The 22005-nt window shown below is 47.4% G+C and overlaps 1 protein-coding gene across 3 annotated transcripts in view; it reads left to right on the forward strand.

Annotated features, from left to right (window-relative positions):
* Window positions 1-22005, forward strand: part of MAP4K5 (mitogen-activated protein kinase kinase kinase kinase 5) — an 89101-nt gene that overhangs the window by 22641 nt on the left and 44455 nt on the right. For all 3 annotated transcript variants that reach the window (XR_014547765.1, XM_083612288.1, XM_083612289.1), the window contains exons 3-6: window positions 9340-9397; window positions 19074-19164; window positions 19893-19957; window positions 20228-20283. Coding sequence is in view for 2 of the 3 variants with exons in the window: in XM_083612288.1 (XP_083468414.1) it covers window positions 9340-9397; window positions 19074-19164; window positions 19893-19957; window positions 20228-20283 (270 nt within the window). In the remaining variant the exon portion in view is untranslated. The remainder of the gene's footprint in view (window positions 1-9339; window positions 9398-19073; window positions 19165-19892; window positions 19958-20227; window positions 20284-22005) is intronic.

Raw genomic sequence — 22005 nt, forward strand, 5'->3', positions numbered from 1 at the left:
TTTTTTTCTGGGCTGGATGGGAGACGGAGGCTCTGCGGTTGGGGAAGACTGGTGTGGAGGGTGAAAAATATTCCATGTGTGTCAGCCCATAGTCTTTGCTAGCTTAGCAGCCTTTGTTGTCCAGGCCTTCAATTTCGAGGTACAGTAGTACCTCGGGTTACATACGCTTCAGGTTACATATGCTTCAGGTTACAGACTCCACTAACCCAGAAATAGTGCTTCAGGTTAAGAACTTTGCTTCAGGATGAGAACAGAAATTGTGCTCCGGCGGCGCGGCAGCAGCAGGAGGCCCCATTAGCTAAAGTGGTGCTTCAGGTTAAGAACAGTTTCAGGTTAAGAATGGACCTCCAGAACGAATTAAGTACTTAACCTGAGGTACCACCGTACTCAGGGCTCAGTCCCGCCACTCGACCTCGACCCAAGGCAGGAGCTGGATGTCTTCCTTTCCAAACATGGCTGGTCTCTGTAAACTGAATGTCACCTGAGAAGGGTTGTGCTGCCTGGAGCCAGTTGATATTCATGCAACTTTTCTCTCTCTCTCCCACTCCTTTGATTTTCTAACCATATTCCTAGTTCAGTCTAGGAGATGCTTGTGCTCTCTCTCTCTCTCTCCCCTGCTCTGCCTTCTTCTCCTTCCTGGCCTGGTGTGTTGTGCTGTTTTCAGCTGGCCTTGTAAGTACTGGAATTGTACGTTGGAAAAAGGCAGTCTGCAATCTGGTGGAGCACCTCTGTGCACTGTGTTGGGTGCTTTGCATGTGGAAGGTTTGATACATGGCACCTTCCAGTTAAAAGGGCCAGGTTGCAGGTGATGAAGACCCTGGAGAGCTGCTGGCAGCCAGAAGGGGCTGTGCTGGGCTAGGGGGTTTGATGTGGTGTGAAGGCAGCTTCATATCACATAGATTGTGCTAGACTAGTGCAACAAGCGATGGGCCAGAAGACAGCGTTTGGGAAGAAATGCAGGAAATAGCACTGTGTAGGATAGGAATGGTTCGGAGGAGAAAAATCTGCCTTGTCTAGACATGCCCAGCCATCTGGCTGTATCTGCTGGAGATCTGAACTTCTGGAACTGCTAGATGAATTGTTGATGGTCCCCCAAAGCAGAGCCTGTTCTGTTCCTCACCCTCTTCCCACATGGCTGGCTGCATTCTCCTTTGCCAAGTTGAACTAGCTGTGTTCTAGGATTTTGTACTTCCGCTTGGTATCATTTTTCCTTTTTTTTTTAGTTTCGTCTTTTGTTATTGATTCGTATTTCATGTCATTTTAGCAGTTATTCTGAGTCACCTGGGGAGCTCCTGCTTGGGCTGAAAGGCAGGGCGGAAGTGTTTCTTTCTCCTCCTCTTGTTAACCTTCAGTTGGAATTTGCACCACCCTGAAAGTTTCTTATGGTTTAGGTGGGTTTTTTTGTTTTGTTTGCTGTCATTAACTCAAGAAGACAAACCTGTTTGGGTAGTGTGCAAATCTTGCAGAAGGTCAAGAATTTGGTTCCTGTTCTTCTGTGCCTTCTTAAATAAAATTCTGGACTGCAGTTCCAGAGCAGCGGTGGGGAGAAGTTGGATCTGCGTCTGCTGGTAGATCTTGGGGTGATTTGCAGTAGATCACGAATAATTTCTACACATTTTTCATAGGTTTTCCCATGTTTCCCGTCCACGCTGGTGTCGGCGCTTGCAAGAATGTTCCTGTGCGGTGTTCTCTGCTGCCTCCCTTCACTCACTGTCTTCCACTACTATTTCCCATTCTGGGAATTTCTGTACCTGAGGATGTGAACATTAAAATAAATCATCATTATTATTTTTTACACCCAAAGTGCGATAGATCAGAGGTTACCAGACTTTATTTATCAAGCTCCCCAACATGCAGCGTAGAGACTTAACCCTTTTGGGCGGGGCCGGAGGTGGGGACAGCATGCATTTCTGTTTGGTGAGGGTTTTTGATTTGTTTTAACACCTGTGGATACCAGTTCCTGGGGAGCACAAATGGGGAGACGGCTACTGTTGTGCCCTGGTCCTGTTCACGGGTTTGCCCTCTGTGGGAAACAGGTCCTGACAGGCAGGGGCGAACAAAGGCTAACCGACACCGAGGGCGGGGCAAACCGCTGGCTGTGCATGCCATGACGCTGCCACGTACAACGCATGCACCATACATAGCGATGCTGCACATGCGGCGCACATAGCAGTTTGCCGCTGGCGCTGCTCAAGCGCTGTACGGACAGTGACAGGATCCTCTGCTCGCGGCTGCAGCCGCAAATGGAGGATCCTCCACATGTGGTTTCAGCGGCGCAATAGCTGCTCTCACCTCCGCGCCCAGGGGTGGTGGGGTGAGTACCTCGCAGGGTGCCTTTTTGTCATCGTCCCCAGACATTGCACCTGGGGTGCACCGCCGCCCCCCCTTGTGACGCCAGTGCTGACAGGATTATGCCCTTGGACTATTCCATCAGGGCTCTCCTTACGGTCCTAATTGAATTGCATTTACCCTCTTCTATTTGAATGATTCCTATAGATAACTTACTATATTTTTATGGCTGCTATTTTAAAATCGTTGTTACTTGCTAGATATGCTATTTTATTTTATTTTATTTTATTTTATTTTATTTAAAAAGCCTTTTCTCTTCTTCTGTAAATTAATTTGGTCTGTGACAGGAAAAGCCTATATAAGTATTTCCAATAAATACATAACCTGGGACCACCTGCGTGGTCCTCCTAGGGCATTGTGCCTAGTAACCATTAGGAGCCTAATCCTCCATGAATCTGCCTAAATCCTCTTTTGAAGCCCTCCTTGCCAGAGTGAATTCCATAGCCATAGATGATGAGGATGATTTTATGATTTGAATCCCCGCCCGTCTGACTGGCTTGTCTCAGCCACCTGGGTACCTTCGGGTGCCTTCTAAAAGTTGTACAGTTATTTATTGCCTTGACATCTGTTGGGAAGGTGGGTGAGACTACCAAGATGACCTTCTGCCTGGTTCCTTATAACCTCGCTTCTTGCAGAGAGGGAACCGCCAGAAGGCCCTTGGAGCTGCACCACAGTGTCTGGGCTGGATGATGGGGCTGGAGATGCTCCTTCAGGTCTACTGGGCCGATGCCATTTAAGGACTGTGCTCTGCCTTCACAGTTGAAGGCAGCAATCCTTCTGAATCCCAGTTGCCGGAGACCACAGGAGGGGAGAAAGTTCTCTTGTACTCAGATCCTGCTTGCTGGTTTCCCACTGAGGCATCTGGTCAGCCACTGTGAGAACAGGATGCTGGACTAGATGGGCCATTGGCCTGATTCAGCAGGCTTTTCTTATGTTCTTACATTTAACTATAGTCATACCTTGGGTTACAGACGCTTCGGGTTGCGCGATTTCGGGTTGCGCACTCCTCTGAACCCGTAAGTACCGGAACGGGTTACTTCCGGGTTTTGGCGCTTTGCACATGCATAGAAGCACTAAATCACACTTTGCACATGCGCAGAAGTGCCGAATCGCAACCCGAGCATCTACTGTATAGTTTAACCCTGTATGAAACCCACAAGCAGGACCTGAGTGCACATCAGTCCCCACCATAATCTTGAAATATACATTTGCGGTTTGGGGGAGGGGAAGCAAAATTTTCCCCCCTGTTTGCCTTTTCCCCTCCCCTTCCCACGTGTGTGTGTGTTGTTGCTGTTCCTGCTGCTGTTGTTGTTTCTTTCCTTGAAAAGGAGCAGGGGTGCCAGTTCCAAGAGACAGATCCCTTTAACGGTTGCAAGTCTGTAAAGTCTCTGTTTCGGCTGTGTTTTCTGAAAAGCCCAAACGCCCTCTGCGGCTATAATAATGGAGCCTGTCACGGCTCTGTCTCTCCCAGCTCCAGCTGGGGTGGTTAGGGCACAGAATCCACAATGGCCTCTGGTAGAGCTTTAAAAATGAAAAGAACTACAGCTGCAAAGGCCGCCGGGGCTCCCTTTTTTCCCCTGGCAGCCGGCGCTGGCTTTATATTTGCTTGTGGGCACCAAACGCCCAGATGAGTAAGGGAATACCAGTGGGTGGTGAATGACTGCATCTTGGAAATAGTTCCAGGGGTGGCCAGCACCAAGCTGTTTACTCTGCGCCTTCGCACCGGGCCTTTTCGCTCGGTGGCCGTGCAGGGCAGGGGACGGAGTGGAAGGCGCCACAGGCCAGATATTGGCCAGGGCTGGGAGTGGGTACTAATCTGGAGGGGTGTGTGCCAGCAGTGGGGAAGCCTCCAGCCTGCCAAAGTGTTCTAGGCAAGCCTTGGGAGATCCTCGTTGATGTGTTTCAAGACAGGAGGGTCTGTGCAGAGCTAGAGCCAGTGTTAGAAACTAGCTAGGCGCCAGGCATGTTTTGCAAGTTGGCACAGGTCCTGTTGTGACCACGTGGAGATCTCTGGAAGCCAGGTTGGCGCCTAGGGAAAGCAAAATTTCACTTAGAGAAGGATCTGAAACATTTCCTTTGAAGCTTGAATTTGTTTTATTCTGGAGTGTTTTATGTGTTGTTTTAATGTGTTGTAAACTGCTGTGAGATTTATTATTTAGAATATAAAGCGTTATAGAAATGAAATGAAAACAGCGACAACAAATCCCTAGGTTTAAGGTGCCGTTTGGCAATTAGATTGCATATTTGAGTTTCTAACACTGGTTAGAGCAGGTTTCCTTTTTTAAGCATGCATTTTATTGATTCTCAGTGTACAGGAAAGAAAAAATAAACAGTACAAAACACGGAGTGCAGATTATCTTTCACAAAATGAAGTTACATCTTATCCAGGAATCAGATCTCTCCATAATGGTACATGTGTCACAGGCAGTTCAGTTAAGGTGGCAAACTTATTAACATAAGCGAGAAACATAAACCAAGTAAACTTGCCTTCTTAACCTGACCTCTAACTACCCTGCTATGCTGAGCTAACCTCTCCGGTAACGCCATTTCCCAGACTCTGGCGAAACGGTTTTGTATCGTAAGCCCTAATTGAGCTGCAAATTCCACCCTAGCAGCCACCAATAAAAACCTTGTCAAATCCTTAAAATAACCTCCAGATTGATTTCATTTCCTAATGCGAGGAGAGCCAGTAAGTCCCGAGTTGGTTTCTGGGGACTTAAGGAATGAAGAAAGGGGGGTTATATTGAGTCAGGTCATGTGGTCCATCTAACTTAGTATTGCCCACACTGACTGGCAGTGGCTCTCTGGGTTTTCAGACAGGGACCTCTCCCAGCCTAACCTGGAGATGCTGGGAATGGAAGCTGGCACCTTCTGCCCACAAAAACAGGTGCTCCACCGGGGGGGGGGAGTAAATGAGGATGTAGGGCAGGCGCAAGGAACCTGTGGCCCTCCAGATGTTGGAGCTGCGCTTGGTCTTGGCGTGGCGGCAGCGCCCCCTTCTCCCTTGGCTGTGTGCTGTTGAGTGGCTTGACCCAAGCGCTCCTTGGTAGCTGGAGGCCACGAGGCTTCTGCTCACCTCCCAGCCAACTTGACGCTTGCTTGGAGTCTGCGTTCCGAAAGCAGCCTTGCTTCTCAATCTTTAAGCGAAGGTGGGGCGAAAGAGAGGCAAGTTCGTAGCCCTTGTGGTTTTGTGAAGATGTGTGAGCTACAGAGGAGACAAGGCCATCCATAACTTTTGCTTCTCCTCTAAGGAAAAAGCAAATTCTGAACACAGAATTGGTATCTACAGCCACAGCAGGCGCTGTAACTCTCCAGCGGTTTGACTTCACCCCCAAAGGCACGCTCTTCCATATTGTCTCCCGAGACAGGCAGGTGGCAACCATCAGAAAAAATGCAAACCAATTTATTATGTATTCTATCCTGAAAATGGAGGGCACAGAAACAGAAGAAGAAGAGGAGTTTGGATTTGATATCCCGCCTTTCACTCCCTTTAAGGAGTCTCAAAGCGGCTAACAATCTCCTTTCCCTTCCTCCCCCACAACAAACACTCTGTGAGGTGAGTGGGGCTGAGAGACTTCAGAGAAGTGTGACTGGCCCAAGGTCACCCAGCAGCTGCATGTGGAGGAGCAGGGAAGCGAACCCGGTTCCCCAGATTACGAGTCTACCGCTCTTAACCACTACACCACACTGGGCCAGGGAGCGGCGGCAGAGGGTCTCTAGAAGCAGAGAATCGTAGTCATAGGGGGCTGAAGGAAGGTGATGGGAGGAGGGGTGAAGAGGGGTGCAAGCCACCAGAAGAATTAAGCAAAATAGGAAGCTGTGTAAATGTGCCTCATTTATTCAGGAGACTGAAGCTGGGTTTGCATCTACAGTCGTACCTTGGTTCTCAAATGCCTTGGTACTCAAACATTTTGGCTTCTGAATGCCGAAAACTCAGAAGTGCCGTATTTTTCCGTGTATAAGACGCCCCCATGTATAAGACGACCCCTATTTTTTTAGTCCCAAATTAAGAAATAAATGAATGCAACATTCCGTGTATCAGACGACCCCCAATTTCAAACTTAAAAATTTGGGGGAAAATATGTTCTTATACATGGAAAAATACAGCAAGTGTTCTGGTTTTCGAATGTTCTGTGGAACCTGAATGTCCAATGCGACTTCTGTGGCTTCCGCTGCTTTCAGTTGAGTGCAGGAAGCTCCTGCAGCCAATCAGAAGCTGCGCCTTGGTTTTCGAACATTTTCGGAAGTCAAACAGACTTCCGGAATGGATTACGTTCCAGAACCAAGGTATGACTGTATATAAATTAAATCAGAAGGGAGGAAATGGAATTTAGCTGCAAGCTAAGCTGGAGATGCTTCAATGCTCCTGGGGAGGCCTGCACAACTTCTGATTGGCCAGGACCAGCGGACATGCACTATGGTCTAGCAGGGGCTCCCCAAACTATTTGGGCTGGTGGATTCAGGTTGTATAGGCTGGCAATGGGGTGTCTTGTGCTGATAGCCAGTGTGGTATAGTGTCAGGCTAGGACCAGGGTTCAAATCCCCACTCAACCATGAAGCTCACTGGGTGACCTTGGACCAGTCGCTGCCCCTCGGCCTAACCTCCTTCACAGGATTGTTTGTGGGAATTAAATGAGGAGGGGGAGAACCATGTATGCCACTCCGAGCTCTTGGGAGAAAAAGGAGGGATATAGATGCAAATAATAGCAGGAGGAGTAATAATAATAAGGCATGTGCACTGTCTTCCTAATACTTGAAAGGACCATTGCTCCATCTACCCCAGACCCACTACAGTATATTCTGCAAACAGTAATGGACACTAAAGGTAGGCAAGTCAGTGGGGAAATTGAGGGAGAGTGTTTTGAGTATTGGTGGTGAGCCGAGCAATCCCCAAAAGTGGCAGGTAGAGAGCTCACACCCGGAGGACAGAATATATGGCTGGAGGGGGAGGCTGTTGATCCTCACCATCTGATTTCAGTGTCCCCCCATTTTCCTACAAATGGGGGGGGGGGAGTCTGCTCTTTTTATGGTCCCTGGGATCCCAGGATTATGCCCTAAATCTGCCAGCCCAAGCTAGTAGCTTTGCTGTTATCTGTAGCTGTAGAGCAGGCTCCCTGCAATCTCTTTATTTAATTTTATTCTTCCTCTTTTTTTGGGTAATGTTTTATGTGTGTTTTTTTTCACTCTTTTATCACTTGCAAAGGACTGAATGTACCCTGGTTTGGCACAGATATCTTGTGCTTCCTGCAGGCAAGGAAGGAAGCAGCTGTCTTCCTGGATTTAGGGTCATCCTCTTCGTCCTTTCACCCTGTTGAGCAGTCAGGGAGGCAGTGGGGGATGCAGAAGGGGTGGGTGGGGGTGTGACCCAGAAGGCCAGGCTGGGATGTGGAGAGGGGCAGAAGGAAGACAAGAGCAGGAAGGTGCAAGCAGCGGGGGGAGTAGGGAAATAAGACTCTTCTGCATCATTTTTCAACTGAGAGCACATTTGCAAAGCTAAGCAGAGTCCAGTGTGGTTTCAAATTGGATGGGGGACCACATGTTGAGATTCCTGCATTGCAAGGGCTTGGACTAGATGACGCTCTGAATCCCTTCCAACTCTACAATTCTGTGATTCTATGAAAATCTCAGCAAACTTATTACAAACAGGAAAAAACAGAGCAGCAGATTAAAAAATGCATACCAACAAGCTAATAAGCCAGCAGAGAGCTATAAAGGTAAAGGGACCCCTGACCATTAGGTTAAGTCGTGACCGACTCTGGGATTGCGGTGCTCATCTCGCTTTATTGACCGAGGGAGCCAGCGTACAGCTTCCAGGTCGTGTGGCCAGCAGGACTAAGCCGCTTCTGGCAAACCAGAGCAGCGCACGGAAACGCCGTTTACCTTCTTGCCGGAGCGGTACCTATTTATCTACTTGCACTTTGACGTGCTTTCGAACTTCTAGGTTAGCAGGAGCTGGGATAGAGCAACGGGAGCTTACCCCGTCACGGGGATTCGAACCGCCGACCTTCTGATCGGCAAGCCCTAGGCTCTATGGTTTAACCCACAGCACCATCCACGTCCCTAGCAGAGAGCTAGATTGGCTCTAAAGACCATCCAAGATAAATGAGCAGCAGGAAGGTCAAAAGTCAGAATCTTGCTGGAAGGCGAAAGTTTTCTAAGTGATGGTGCAAGACCCATAAATAAAGAGATGTTGCGACCTCATGGGGCAGGGAGTTCCATAGGCTGGATGTCACTACGAATCACCGCATCACTTGCCTTTTCTATAGTGGCCTTGCTTTTTATATGGGTAGCCCCATTTCTGCATGGTATGGACTCGACATCTGCCAGGGAGGTCTATAGCAGTGAGAGCGTAATGTGGTTGTGCATGTGTAGCCACTGTTCTGAGTACAGTACGACCACATCTTACACACAGATTTGGTTCCAAAGGCTCCACACTTAAATGAAAATGCGTACTCTAACCACCTCCATGCGAGCATCCCAGGCACTGGCTCTGGAAGATTAGGGATGTTCGTGCAAGATTTCACGGGAACTTGGACAGCTCCATGAGATCTCGCAAGAGCCTCCCAGGACCAGTGTGCCGACAAGGCCTTGCCCCCACAAGCAAAGAGAGCTTAAAAGCTCTTTCTGTGCCAGGAAAACCTGGAGCAAAAAGAGCTTTTAAGCTCTCTGCCTTGCTTGCATTTAGCTTGTGAAGTTTTAACCAGCCGGCCTTTAACTGCATATGGTTGAAATCACACAAGTTAAATGCACCTAAGATGCGCTTGTACTATAGTTGTGGCTTGACTGCCAAAGATTTAAGTGATGAGGGGCCTGTGCTTGTCCTACAATGTTTTCCTGCTACCTGGCTGCTCTTCCCTGCCTGCTTCATCTTTCTAGGTAGCAATTTCCCCAAATGATGCACATTCTGCCACACAAGCCTCTTGGTTTAACACACTGATGTACATTCCTTTGCACTCTGCTTAAATCTGCTGTCATTCTGTTTTTTCCTAGGCCAGAAATGTGCACAGCGGAGAGTTGGCTGCAGTAAAAATTATCAAGTTAGAACCAGGTGAGCTCTTCCCTTCTTTTCTCTTCAAAAAATACTCATTTTTGATGGATTTGTTTCCCTGACAGCCTGCCTATCACACTCTTAGTCCACAGCGCTCTGGGTAGCTTTCCCTTTACCCCCCAGTTTATCCCCACATCAGCCCTGTGAAGTAGGCTAGGACGGCAGGGGTTTGAATCTGCTTCTCCCTCGTCCATCTCCACCGTTCCACAATACTGTGCCGCACAATGAGGCTGGTTGGACTGAGGGGTTTTGTCTTGACCAAGCCGGCTCAAGGGACTCTTGGCCCAGTAGGTAGCTGAACCAAATAACATGCTCAGGTAACAACATACATCTATCACTTTGTTTGCTCTACCATCCTGGCTCTTTGTGGCTGTCAGATTGGCTGAGTTCTCTCTGCCTGCCTCTCTGTCTCTGTCTCACAGCAAGACATTGTAGTAGCAATCCAGTCTATTCCTATGAAAAGAGGTACGAAAGATCAGGTGCTCAAAGAGGTATTTTGACTCTTAATTCACTGCACAGTCAACAACTTCTGCTTGTTTGGTGTTTATTCTTTGCTAGGTAACAGTTGCGGCTTCATTTGAGCAGGGACTCTCATTCCTGGCGTGGTTGAATCAATGAATAACAGTACTTCTGAGCATGTGCAGGGTGTATTTCCTTCCCCGTTGGGTGGCCCAAACCAGATTACATAGTAGCTGTGGATTGGAGGATAAAAATCAAGCCAGGGCAGATACCATTTTGGAAGTTAAACACCGGCATCTAAATGCCTGTGTACAATGCAGAATGCAAGAGCCATTCCTTATATCTTGAGTTGCTTTGGCATGCATCGCCGGTGACTGGGTCTTGCTGTTGCAGGGAACTGTGCACTTTTCCTATTAGGTCTCCTGGGATCTTTGGTGAAATGGCTGGGAGATTCTGGTACTTTAAGATCAAAAGAGGTGCCTTAGAATAAGTTCCAGCTATTGGATGGTGAGCACCCGCCCACCTTCGGTTTCTTGTTCTCCTCCAGTATTTCCTAATCGCATAAGTGGAAGAAGCTCTGTGCGGCTCATAGCCATTGATTTTGTATAATCGTAGTCATCCGTCCCCATCGCCATCAAATATGTCTTTATATCATTTTGTGACATAGAGGAGGCAGCTACAAACTGCAAAGAAAGACAAGCAGAACAAGAAAATGGATGAAAAATATTAATACAATGACAAAATAATTGTAATAGTTTTTTGTGATGGATAAAGATATAACGCAATAGGAAAGGTTTGAGTAAAAATACTGTGAAGGTGAAGGTGGGAAGTCGACTTATGAAACAATGTACAGTAGTACCTCAGGTTAAGTACTTAATTCGTTCCGGAGGTCCGTTCTTAACCTGAAACAGTTCTTAACCTGAAGCAGCACTTTAGCTAATGGGCCCTCCTGCTGCCGCCGCACCGCTGGAGCACGATTTCTGTTCTCATCCTGAAGCAAAGTTCTTAACCCGAGGTAATATTTCTGGGTTAGCGGAGTCTGTAACCTGAAGCGTATGTAACCCGAGGTACCACTGTATTTGATTTGAAGGTTATTGTGAAAACGTTTGGAAAAGAACAATACAATAAAAAAGCAATACAATGAAAGAGAGAAAAGTAGGCTATACAGCAAAGCTACAAATACTTAGCATTACATACCTTTTGGAAGAAAGCACCTCAAAGCTAAATTTGTAAAGTGTCATACAAATATTATATGAGTTATACCAAGAATCATGGGCGATCGCTGTCCTGAACTGTCTCCAAAAATTCAGCTGTGAGAGTGGAGGTTGAGTGAGCCCTTCTGACCAGGTAACAAACACCAGGAGAGACCACCAGATACCCTCAAACTTGTCATTCTTAGGAAGACCTTTATACCAGCAGTAATCATGATTGAAAACAAAAACAAATCCCAAAGCCATGCGAGCCAAAGGCCATTGGTGCATCTTGCAGAAGTGAATTCCATAAGTTAATTATTCATTGTGCAACAAGCAGTATTAAGAAATAAAAATTCCCCCATAAGACTAATCATGTCTGCAGGAAAAGGACAACGTCGAGCCTCAGAGAGTTCATGTATCCGATGAAACAAGTTCTTTCCACAATAAACAGTTTATATACTGTGGCGGGGATCTCTTTCAGCTCATGTAAACAGGGCTGTGTTAGATGCACCCTTTGTCTGCGAAGCAACTCCTTAGTTCTTTCTTTCTCATTGAAAGGATTTCCTCCTCCACCCTTTCAGCCAAAAGGGGTCTCAGAGCTACTTGTGGCCAGCAGTAGCTTCATTGATCTAGGTTGGAGGTAGACCCCCAAGAATCGCCTCCACTGCAGATCTCAGTTTGCAGGCAGGCTGGTCATGGGTGCAGGCAACCCATCCAATATCTTCCGTTCCAATCTTTTTAAGGATTTGAAGCTTAAAACCAGCACTTTGAATTGGGTACAGAGATGCGTTGGCAGCCGCTGAAGCTGGTGTAAAAGTATTGCCAAGACGGACTGCCTTGGTAACATGTGAAACGAGAATGCCCTTTAGCCCAGATGTGGGGAACCTTTGGCCCTTCAGATGTTGCTGAACCACAGCTCACATCATTCTCAGCAAGCGTGGCCAGGGACAATAGGAGACCAGGTCACAGCCTGTTCTAAGGTGAATTGCACTAGCCAGCATGCAAAGATATGGTAAAAAAAGTGAAGAAATGGGTTCCGAAATGCATGTTTGGGTTTAAGATGGATCCTGAGTCTGAAAAAAATTGAAGGCCAGCGCCTTAGGCAACACCACTGCAAGGGGAAGGTCACAAGTTTGTTTGGGCATTAAGCGTTAAGCAAATAATAATTATATGCCATAAATAGTGCTGGGCTTGTCAGTCTTCTAGGCAGCTTGCCTTCCGTTAATGGCCGTCTCCTTTTGACAAGATGCCCCCAGGGTTCACCTGGATGCCGTTTGGGAATGCCTGCCATCTTGTGGCTCTGCCCTCTAAGCCGTTGTGAGTGGGGCACAGTCACCAGGTGCTGGGACGGTTCCTCAGGCAACCAGCGCAAGCCAGATGCCACACATGGGGAGGAAGGAGAGGAGCTTTTGCTCTGTTTGTGGAGCTTCAGCAGTGCTGTCCTGCTCTTGGAGCTGCGGTAGGCCGGAGTAGGATCTGCCCCACACCTGTGCAGGAGAAGGCAGGGGACCCTAAACGGGCTTGGCTCAATATACCTGAAGGAGCGTCTCCACCCCCAGTGTTCTGCCTGGACACTGAGGTCCAGCGCCGAGGGCCTTCTGGCGGTTCCCTCACTGCGAGAAGCCAAGTTATGGGGAACCAGGCAGAGGGCCTTCTCGGTAGTGGCACCCGCCTTGTGGAATGCCCTCCCACCAGATGTCAAAGAGAAGAACAACTACCAGACTTTTAGGGGACATTTGAAGGAAGTTTTTAATGTTTAACAGACCACTGTATTTTAATACTTTGTTGGAAGCCACCCAGGGTGGCTGGGGGGACCCAGCCAGATGGGCGGGATATAAATAAATAAATAAATAAATAAATAAATAAATTATTATTATTATTATTATTATTATTATTATTATTATTATTATTATTATTATTATTCTTCCTGCGGCTATCATTTGTTTTCACTGTTTTTAGTACTGAACTTTAAATTGTTGTAGCCTGGGGCCTGCTGGTGAAGGATGGGTAATAAATTTCATCATCATCAAAATTGTCACCATCCCAGTTTGTCCTGAGCCCACCAACCTTCCTGCTCCCCCTCCCAAATATAATCTTCAGTTGACCTCTGAGCCAGAAACATCTCCTCCACGCCACCCATTGAATTTATTTCCTCCGCCTTAGACATTCCCAAGGTCTCCTCGCCAGATTCCAGGGGAATAAAACTGGTTTTACAGCCGGAATGTTTTGTGAAGTTTCCGTGATTACGGGACAAAATAAAAGCGAGGCCTGTCAGAGAGGCACGTTGTCTTTTCTGCCTCCTCGCAGTCCCCCTGCCTGCTGCTGCTGCTGCTAAGCTGACTTTTCTGTCTGGTATTTGAGGTTTTGCGTTCAGCTTTTGAGCCACCCCTGCTATTTACAAGTTTCCAGGCCTGCCTTGGAGCCAGGGGTTGCTCTCTTGGTGCCGGGGCTGAGCTGAAGGGCCTGTTTCTCTGCTGCAGGGTTCAGCTGTGGTGAGAAAGAGAAGCTCTTGCAGCCAGACAGCCTCATTTATCTGCACAAGCCAGCAACTGCTTGCTGCTATGCTCACTCTCTTGCATGTGGGATTCAGAACTTCCGTTTTCGGGGTTTGTGGCTTCCAAGCAGACCCGAAGACCTCGTATTTAAATAAAGAAACGTGCAGCGTTTTAACTTGAGCAGAGCTGACACGGTTGGATCCTCCTCCGGCTTACTATTTGCACAGCGCCACCAATGTTCCGGTGTTCCTTGCAGAGTTTCACAGGGACATATAAATGAGTCTCTGCCCCCAAGGAGCTTGCAAGATGAAATAGACAATGAGAAGAAAAGGCGAACAAAGAGGCACACTGCTCTCGAAGGAACTTTGTTCACTGTAAAATCTCCATCGGGTGGGAAATGGAGGAAACGCTTTTGAAACTTGGAGGCATTGCAAAGCCTTACGTAGCATGCATCCGTGAGCATTTTAGGGAACGATTGCCCAGGTTCGCACATTGATCCAGGTCCTCTGAAATGAACCATGTAGCATTGGGGCAGATAGACGGAGCAACGAAATGGGAAGACTCTGGTTCGAATCTTGCCTCTGCCACCAGATAATATTTGGAAAGCAACCCCCCCCCCACCTTCAGTCCTGCACCTCCAACGTAGGAATACTAATATTGTCCTTGCTTACTGGGTGGTTGCAAGTATTGTAAGCGCTGTTCTGTCTGTGGAATACGCTGGACACTCTGGAGATCTGAAGGTTGCCTTCTGTGGAGTCAGACCACTGGGGAACCGCCGGCGTTCCTGAACTACAGCTCCCAGCAACCATAACAGAGGGTCAAAGCTTTGCCACCCCTGCTTCAGCCCCACATTGTCTGATGGGGTTTGTAGTTCAAAGCATTTGGAGGGTGCCACATTGGTGAAGGCCGCTTTGAGGCCTCGGGCAGAGAGAGATTTTCCGCATCGCCCTGCCTACCTGGGTGCCCACCTTAAGAGGAGATGCTAAGGGCTGTATTTGGGAGTTTATGCCTACAAAGGAGGAGCTTGTCACTTAACGGCATCCCCTTTACTAAGAATGCAACTAACGCTTCCATTTTTACTTTGCAAGAAAGCAAATGTGTCAGTTCTATAGTTCCTGTTTGGGGTATGTGGCTGACACATTTGGCAGTGCTCTGAATCCTTTTTACATGTGTTCTGAATTATCTAGGTGTTGGCTTGTGCTCAGTTAATAAAGACTTGGGCAAAAAAGTAGCCTTCTTTCTCCTCCCCCAGTTAAGCTGTGGATGTTGAATTCGAATGTTACCAGCTGTTAACGCTGATTCTGAAATTAGACTAATGGGAATCTTTGCACTGTGCCATGTAACTGGAGCTATGTGTGTTCACTGTGTATATGCCCATCCTGTCCTGAGAATCTCTGCTTTTATTTTATTTTTATTTTTTTAAAAAACCCCAGAAGGAATTGTAAAAATAGGATAGCTGTGTGTCGCTAGCTTTTTGGCATGAAGCTAGCCCTCAACATCTTAAAAAACACAACACTTTTGGATTATCTGGAAGCAGAACCAAAAACACGAAGGCATGAAGCTAGCCTTTAGCCCTTCCTTCAAAAACCACGAAAGAAGAATTTGGAAACATAGAGGCAAGAAATGCGAAGCTCCAGCTCATTCCCATTTTTCAGGGTTTGGCTGAGCTTGTTGTATTTGAGGGCAATAGGCTTTTGAATGGGGCCATTGTGCACAGGAAAGCCATTTGTGTGTGTTCTGGTGGGGGGCTCCTCATCTGCTTTCCTAAAAATGACGTACAGATGTTGTTTATGTTCAAAACATACAGCTCAGTGGTGGCCCTCGCTGAGTCCCTCCCCCAATCAAGGACAAGGATGTCAGGAGGTCGTGATCTGCGTGACTTTTGACTTGTTCGGGGGCTTTCCCCATATCTTCTCCTCGTCTGCCTGGGTAGGGTGGGGGGAAGCTGAAGGCCACAGCAAGACTGTGGTCAGGACCCAGTCAGTCAAGACACTGGATGCTGTGCCCTAGCAGGAGATCAAAAGCTGTTTTCAATTTCCCCTCTCCATACTTGTTGACGGTTGCTCTTGTCTTGGTATCTAGCTTTGGACGGCGTTTATAATGGGTGAAAAGCTGGAGACCAGCTTCCTGTTGTTTGCTGAATTGGTGCTGCTGAGTAAAGCCAAGTGGGTAGAAGAGCCAAATTCTTGGGGGTGGAGGAATTGTGGGATGGGCATGAGTGAGAAGAATGCTGCCGCTATTATTATTATTATTATTATTATTATTATTATTATTATTATTATTATTACTATTATTAATACTATTTGTATCACACCCATCTGACTGAGTTGCCCCAGCCACTCTGGGTGGCTTCCAGCAGAATATACAAAAACAAAACTTCCCTGTACAGGGCTGCTTTCAGATGGGAGGGCGTTTCACGGGGAAGGTGCCACCACTGAGAAGACCCTCTGCCTGGTTCCCTGTAACCTCACTTCTCACAGCAAGGGAACTGTCAGAAGGCCCTCGGAGCTGGACCTCAGTGTCCGGGCCAAACGATGGGGGTGGAGACGCTCCTTTAGGTATACAGTGGTACCTCGGGTTAAGTACTTAATTCGTTCCGGAGGTCTGTTCTTAACCTGAAACTGTTCTTAACCTGAAGCACCACTTTAGCTAATGGGGCCTCTTGCTGCTGCCGCGCCGCCGGAGCCCCATTTCTGTTCTTATCCTGAAGCAAAGTTCTTAACCTGAAGCACTATTTCTGGGTTAGCGGAGTCTGTAACCTGAAGCGTATGTAACCTGAGGTACCACTGTACTGGACCAAGGCTTTAAAGGTCAGCACCAGCAGTTTGAATTGTGCTTGGAAACATCCAGGGAACCAGTGAAGATCCTTTAGGACTGGTGTTATAGGGTTCTGGTGGCCACTCCCAGTCCAGCAGTCACATTCTGGGTCAGTTGTCGTTTCTGAGTCACCTTCAAAGGTAGCACCACATAGAGTGCATTGCAGTAGTCCAGGCGGGAGATGACCGCCCTGTACCCCCCTGGCGAGACAGGGCACAGGCAGGTAGGGTCTCAGATGGACGTGGTTATGTCGGTGTGAGAGGCCCCTCCTCTTGGTGGATGCCAGAGCCCTGTTGAAGGTGGAGAGCCAGAGGTCTCATGTTGCGCTGAGCTGGAGCATGGGCGAAGCACATCCAACCGCTTCAAGGCTTAGCACAGGCATAGGCAAACTCGGCCCTCCAGATGTTTTGGGACTACAACTCCCATCATCCCTAGCTAACAGGACCAGTGGTCAGGGATGATGGGAGTTGTAGCCCCAAAACATCTGGAGGGCCGAGTTTGCCTATGCCTGGCTTAGCAGGTTGCAAGGGACCATCTCCTGAGTTCTTCGTCTCTCCCTGAGGATGTGCATGCTTTTCTGCCTGCCAATTTGAAGCTTGGAACGGCTCCTTGCATAACTGGGCTATTCCCTTGTAAAACAGCAGGCAGAGCTATCACCCTCAGGCGTCCTAAGAGGCTCCCAGCCCATCTTGCGGGTCCTGAGCACATTCTTTCCAGAGTCACTGTGGCGCTTGAGCCCCCGAGGCTGCCAGCCCAGCCCTCTGAGGAGCAGTTTTGTCTTCAGCCAGAGAAAGTAATAAAACGTGGAAAACCAGTAGAGTGGAATTCGTTTAAGGGGGGAGAAGTAGCGGTGGAGGGAGAGATTTTTTTAGCATCCGTTGAGCAGTTGTAGCATTCTGTATTGTATTGTTTTGTTAATAATTGCAAACATGTTCTGGGATATATTTGTCAGGCTTGAGTCTTTTGCCGCTTTGGTTGCCTGAGCAGTCTGCTTTTCATCCACCTAGACTGGGATGCCAACCCCTACCCTGCGGCCAGTTGATGAGTAGACCTTGAGCTAGGATGACAAATGCTGGGTTCAAAGCGAGTGCTGTGGTTGATGCCGCCTCTGGTCACTCCTGTGCCTCAGATAAGATTCGCAGTCCCATTGACAGAGCGAGAAAATGCACTCGCACACATTTCCCTTTTCCAAGGGATCTGGGTAAAAGTCAGGTCCTGGGGGAATTAATCCTTGAAAAGCATAGAGAGCTGAAAGAGGAAGTGGAAAACAGCAACTCTCTTCCAACTTCCCATGTCACGTCTGTGTACAATTCAAGGGAGAAAAAGGCAACTACCCCCACCACCGCATGATGAAGAGGCCAGTGAGTAGGAAGAGAGCTCAGCTCCCAGCCAGCTGCTCTCCCGTGATAACACAGAATCACAGAATCATGGAATTGTAGAGTTGGAAGGGACCCTAAGTGTCATCTAGTCCAACCCCCTGCAATGTAGGAATCTCAGCACACGGTCCCCCATCCTTATGGACGCCATACCAGACCCTGCTTGCTTTTGCAAATGTGCTGGCAGTTTTATTGCTGCACCACTAGGATGAACGCATTAACTGCAGGTGTAAGAGCTTGCACACTACCAGTGTTTTATGAACTGTGATGTTTAGGATTATATTTTTTCTGAAGTGTTTAGTTGATTGATCAAATTAGTCAGTCAAAATTAGTTTAATTGGTTGATAGCGCTGCTTGTGGAATTTGAATTGGAATCCATGGATTCTGCTGCAAATCAACCTTCTGGATCTGCACCTTTTGGGTTGCGGTGTGAATTGGAACATACCGTATTTTTCGCTCTGTAACACACACCCGACCATAACATGCACATAGTTTTTAGAGGAGGAAAATCCGTAGGCATGCCACCCGTAGGCATTCCCTCCATAACACGCACAGACATTTCCCCTTACTTTTTAGGAGGAAAAAAGTGAGTGTTATGGTGCAAAAAATATGGTAATTGTCCTTCAGATTTTGCCCCTCTCCAAATTATGCAGTATAGCCCTTGGCTTTAAAAAATGCACCGAAATGCATATTATAGGATCAAAAAAAGACATATGGGTGCATTGAGGTCAGATACATAGCTAATTATGTATTTTTGACAAAATATGAATTCTCATGAGGTTTTAACAAAAAAAGGTAGATTAATGCAGAGTGGGATGATGATGATGATGATTATTATTGGCATGTATTTATGAATGAATACATGCAAAACTGACACAGAGTGGAAATAGACTGATCCATCCTACCTAGAAAGATGCCTCCAGTTATTTAATCCAGTAGATTAAAAAAATTAAAAGCATTCAGTTTTTAATATAAGCTCTTATGAGACCTGCAGGTATCAAGCACCATCGTGGAAGGAATATTCCCTCCTACCAGAGAGAGAGAGAGGGGGGGGAGAGAAGGGGGGTTGTCTCTTCTTTGATGTTAGCTGCTCCTACACACCTTGCAGGACATCATCTAAACCAGCCCTCCCATCTATTTTGGACTGCAACTCCCACCAGCCCCAGCCAGCAAATGTGCCTTTCCCACCTTTGGCGCTGTTGGGTTTATTTCCCCATCATATGTTAATATGTGCAGATTTAATTAAGATTCATACAGTCGTTCAGCCAGGCTTCCTTTAACCAGGCAACAGCCCTGGTTAAAGTGAATAACAAATCTGCTTTGTGTTTTTCCCCAGGGGATGACTTTTCGTTGATACAACAAGAGATCTACATGGTTAAGGAATGCAAGCACCCTAACATCGTAGCTTACTTTGGGAGCTATCTCAGGTAAGGCCTCCTGCATTCTGCTTTGTAGAAACGATTTGCTGTGCCAACTTCCTGCAGGGACCTAAGGTTTTTCTGCACAAGCCCCAGGGAAGGTGGTGTTCCCTGCTGGTTTTTGAGCTTGCTATCTGCTGCACGATACGGTGGTCCTACAGTGTCAAAGTCGATGAAACTTTGATGCTGGGGCTATGTAGAGCTGCTTTTTAAAGCTCTGGTGGGACGGAAGTGAAGTACTTCTTCTCACCAAACCTGAAGTTATTTTCAAGTCTGCTGTAATTCTGCATTCTATTGGACGTGAAGCTCTTGGGACATCCCTCATTCCTCAACGGATTTGATCCATTTCCCTGCGCATGCATGTTCTGATATTCAGAAGTGTCTGCGCAGTTTGCTGCATGCCCCCCCCCCAAGAAATCAAGGGTTGTGTTTTATGTGATACTTAAAAATCTGCAAAGCGGTCGGGACTCGACGTTGCTGTGGGTCTTGAACCTATGATAGCTAACTGCGTAAAAAATGGACCTCCGACCTCAGTTCCTATCTGTGTAATCGGAATAATGGTGACAAGGTGGCACCTAATCACCACAAAGCGCCTGTTTGAGATGGGTAAGAATTATTAACTACCCTGAGCCTCAGGGACAGGATTGGCTATGAATATCAGTGCAATACAAATAATATTTTTCGATTCGTTATAAGCATCAGGCATTCTTTCTGATAATATCTCCTTAATTTCATAGCCGTGAGAAGCTGTGGATTTGTATGGAGTACTGCGGAGGAGGATCCCTTCAAGATATTTATCATGGTAATTGGCAACCTTATTATTTTATACCATGCCCTTCCTTCAAGGGGTTGGGGTGGGATGCACGACTCTTTTCTTCTCTTTAATTTGGGGCACAAATTACTGTAAAGTGCTGCAGTCCAAAACCTGCTGCACCAAATGAGAAAGCCCTGTTGACTTCCATACTTTAGTCATGTGCTGCACGACGAAGGACATCCTTTTATCAGCCCCACACGGGCCAAGAGCATGCCACCACATCATGCCTCATCATTTTATGTTTGATTTTCCTTTTAGTGACGGGGCCGCTGTCGGAGTTTCAGATTGCGTTTGTTTGCAGAGAGACGTTGAAGGTAAGGCACTGCTGGGCAGGTCTTGGGTGACTTTTGGCGTAAGAAGAATGAAGCTGTTTCAGTAGAACTGCAGTCCAAAGTACATGCAGGGGAGCGGGAGAAGATCGCCAATAATAATCTTAGCTAATAAACTGCTCAGTTATTGTTGTTTAGTCATTTAGTCATGTCCGACTCTTCGTGACCCCATGGACCAGAGCACGCCAGGCACTCCTGTCTTCCACTGCCTCCCGCAGTTTGGTCAGACTCACGCTGGTAGCTTCGAGAACAGTGTCCAACCATCTCGTTCTCTGTTGTCCCCTTCTCCTTGTGCCCTCCATCTTTCCCAACATCAGGGTCTTTTCCAGGGAGTCTTCTCTTCTCATGAGGTGGCCAAAGTATTGGAGCCTCAGCTTCACGATCTGTCCTTCCAGTGAGCACTCAGGGCTGATTTCCTTCAGAATAGATAGGTTTGATCTTCTTGCAGTCCATGGGACTCTCAAGAGTCTCCTCCAGCACCATAATTCTAAAGCATCAATTCTTTGGCAATCAGCCTTCTTTAGGGTCCAGCTCTCACTTCCATACATCACTACTGGGAAAACCATAGCTTTAACTATACGGACCTTTGTTGGCAAGGTGACGTCTCTGCTTTTTAATATGCTGTCTAGTTTGTCATTGCTTTTCTCCCAAGAAGCAGGCGTCTTTTAATTTTGTGGCTGCTGTCACCATTTGCAGTGATCATGGAGCTCAAGAAAGTAAAATCTCTCACTGCCTCCATTTCTTCCCCTTCTATTTGCCAGGAGGTGATGGGCCCAGTGGCCATGATCTTCGTTTTTTTGATGTTGAGCTTCAGACCATATTTTGCTCTCTCCTCTTTCACCCTCATTAAGAGGTTATTTAATTCCTCCTCACTGCTCAGTACAAATTGCTAAACACTGTAGTCTGGCTTTGGGATTTTTAGTTCACTACTTCATATTTCAGATGGCACTGTGGTCTAAACCACTGAGTCTCTTGGGCTTGCTGATCAGAAGGTTGGCGGTTCGAATCCCCATGGCGGGGTGAGCTCCTGTTGCTCTGTCCCAGCTCCTGCGAACCTAGCAGTTCGAAAGTACACCAGTGCAAGTAGATAAATAGGTACCGCTCTGGCGGGAAGGTAAACAGCATTTCCGTGCGCTCTGGTTTCTGTCATGGTGTTCCGTTGCGCCAGAAGCGGGTTAGTCCTTCTGGCCACATGACCCAGGAAGCTGTCTGTGGACAAATGCCGGCTCCCTCGGCCTGAAATCAAGATGAGCGCCACAACCCCATAGTCGCCTTTGACTGGACTTATTCGTCCAGGGGTCCTTTACCTTTACATTTTTACCTATATAGTGGAGATTGTTGCATATACATAGAATTAATAGAGGTTTCCTGTGTTCAAAGCACTTCACGTGCTTTTCCTCAGGAATCTGCACAACTATCTAATAAGGTAGGTGATCATTTCTTATTCCCACCTTGCAAGTGGAAGAGGATACCCAAAGGCAGTGTTTCTCAATTTTGGGGCTCCAGCTTCAACTTCCACCATCCCTAGCTAGCAGGACAACAGCTGGGGACCCAAGCTTGAGAAACACCACCCTAAGGTCACTTAGGAAGTGGCCCATCTGCAATTTGAAGTGGAGACTTGGCAGGACACCTGCTTTGCCACAATGCAGCCCCATCTGTCCACGGGAAGGGCTACCCATTCTCTCTGTTAGCCACAGAGAGGGATGG

The sequence above is a fragment of the Podarcis filfolensis genome (genome assembly GCF_964270895.1).
Source record: "Podarcis filfolensis genome assembly, chromosome: 1".
In the NCBI taxonomy this organism is placed as follows: domain Eukaryota; kingdom Metazoa; phylum Chordata; class Lepidosauria; order Squamata; family Lacertidae; genus Podarcis; species Podarcis filfolensis.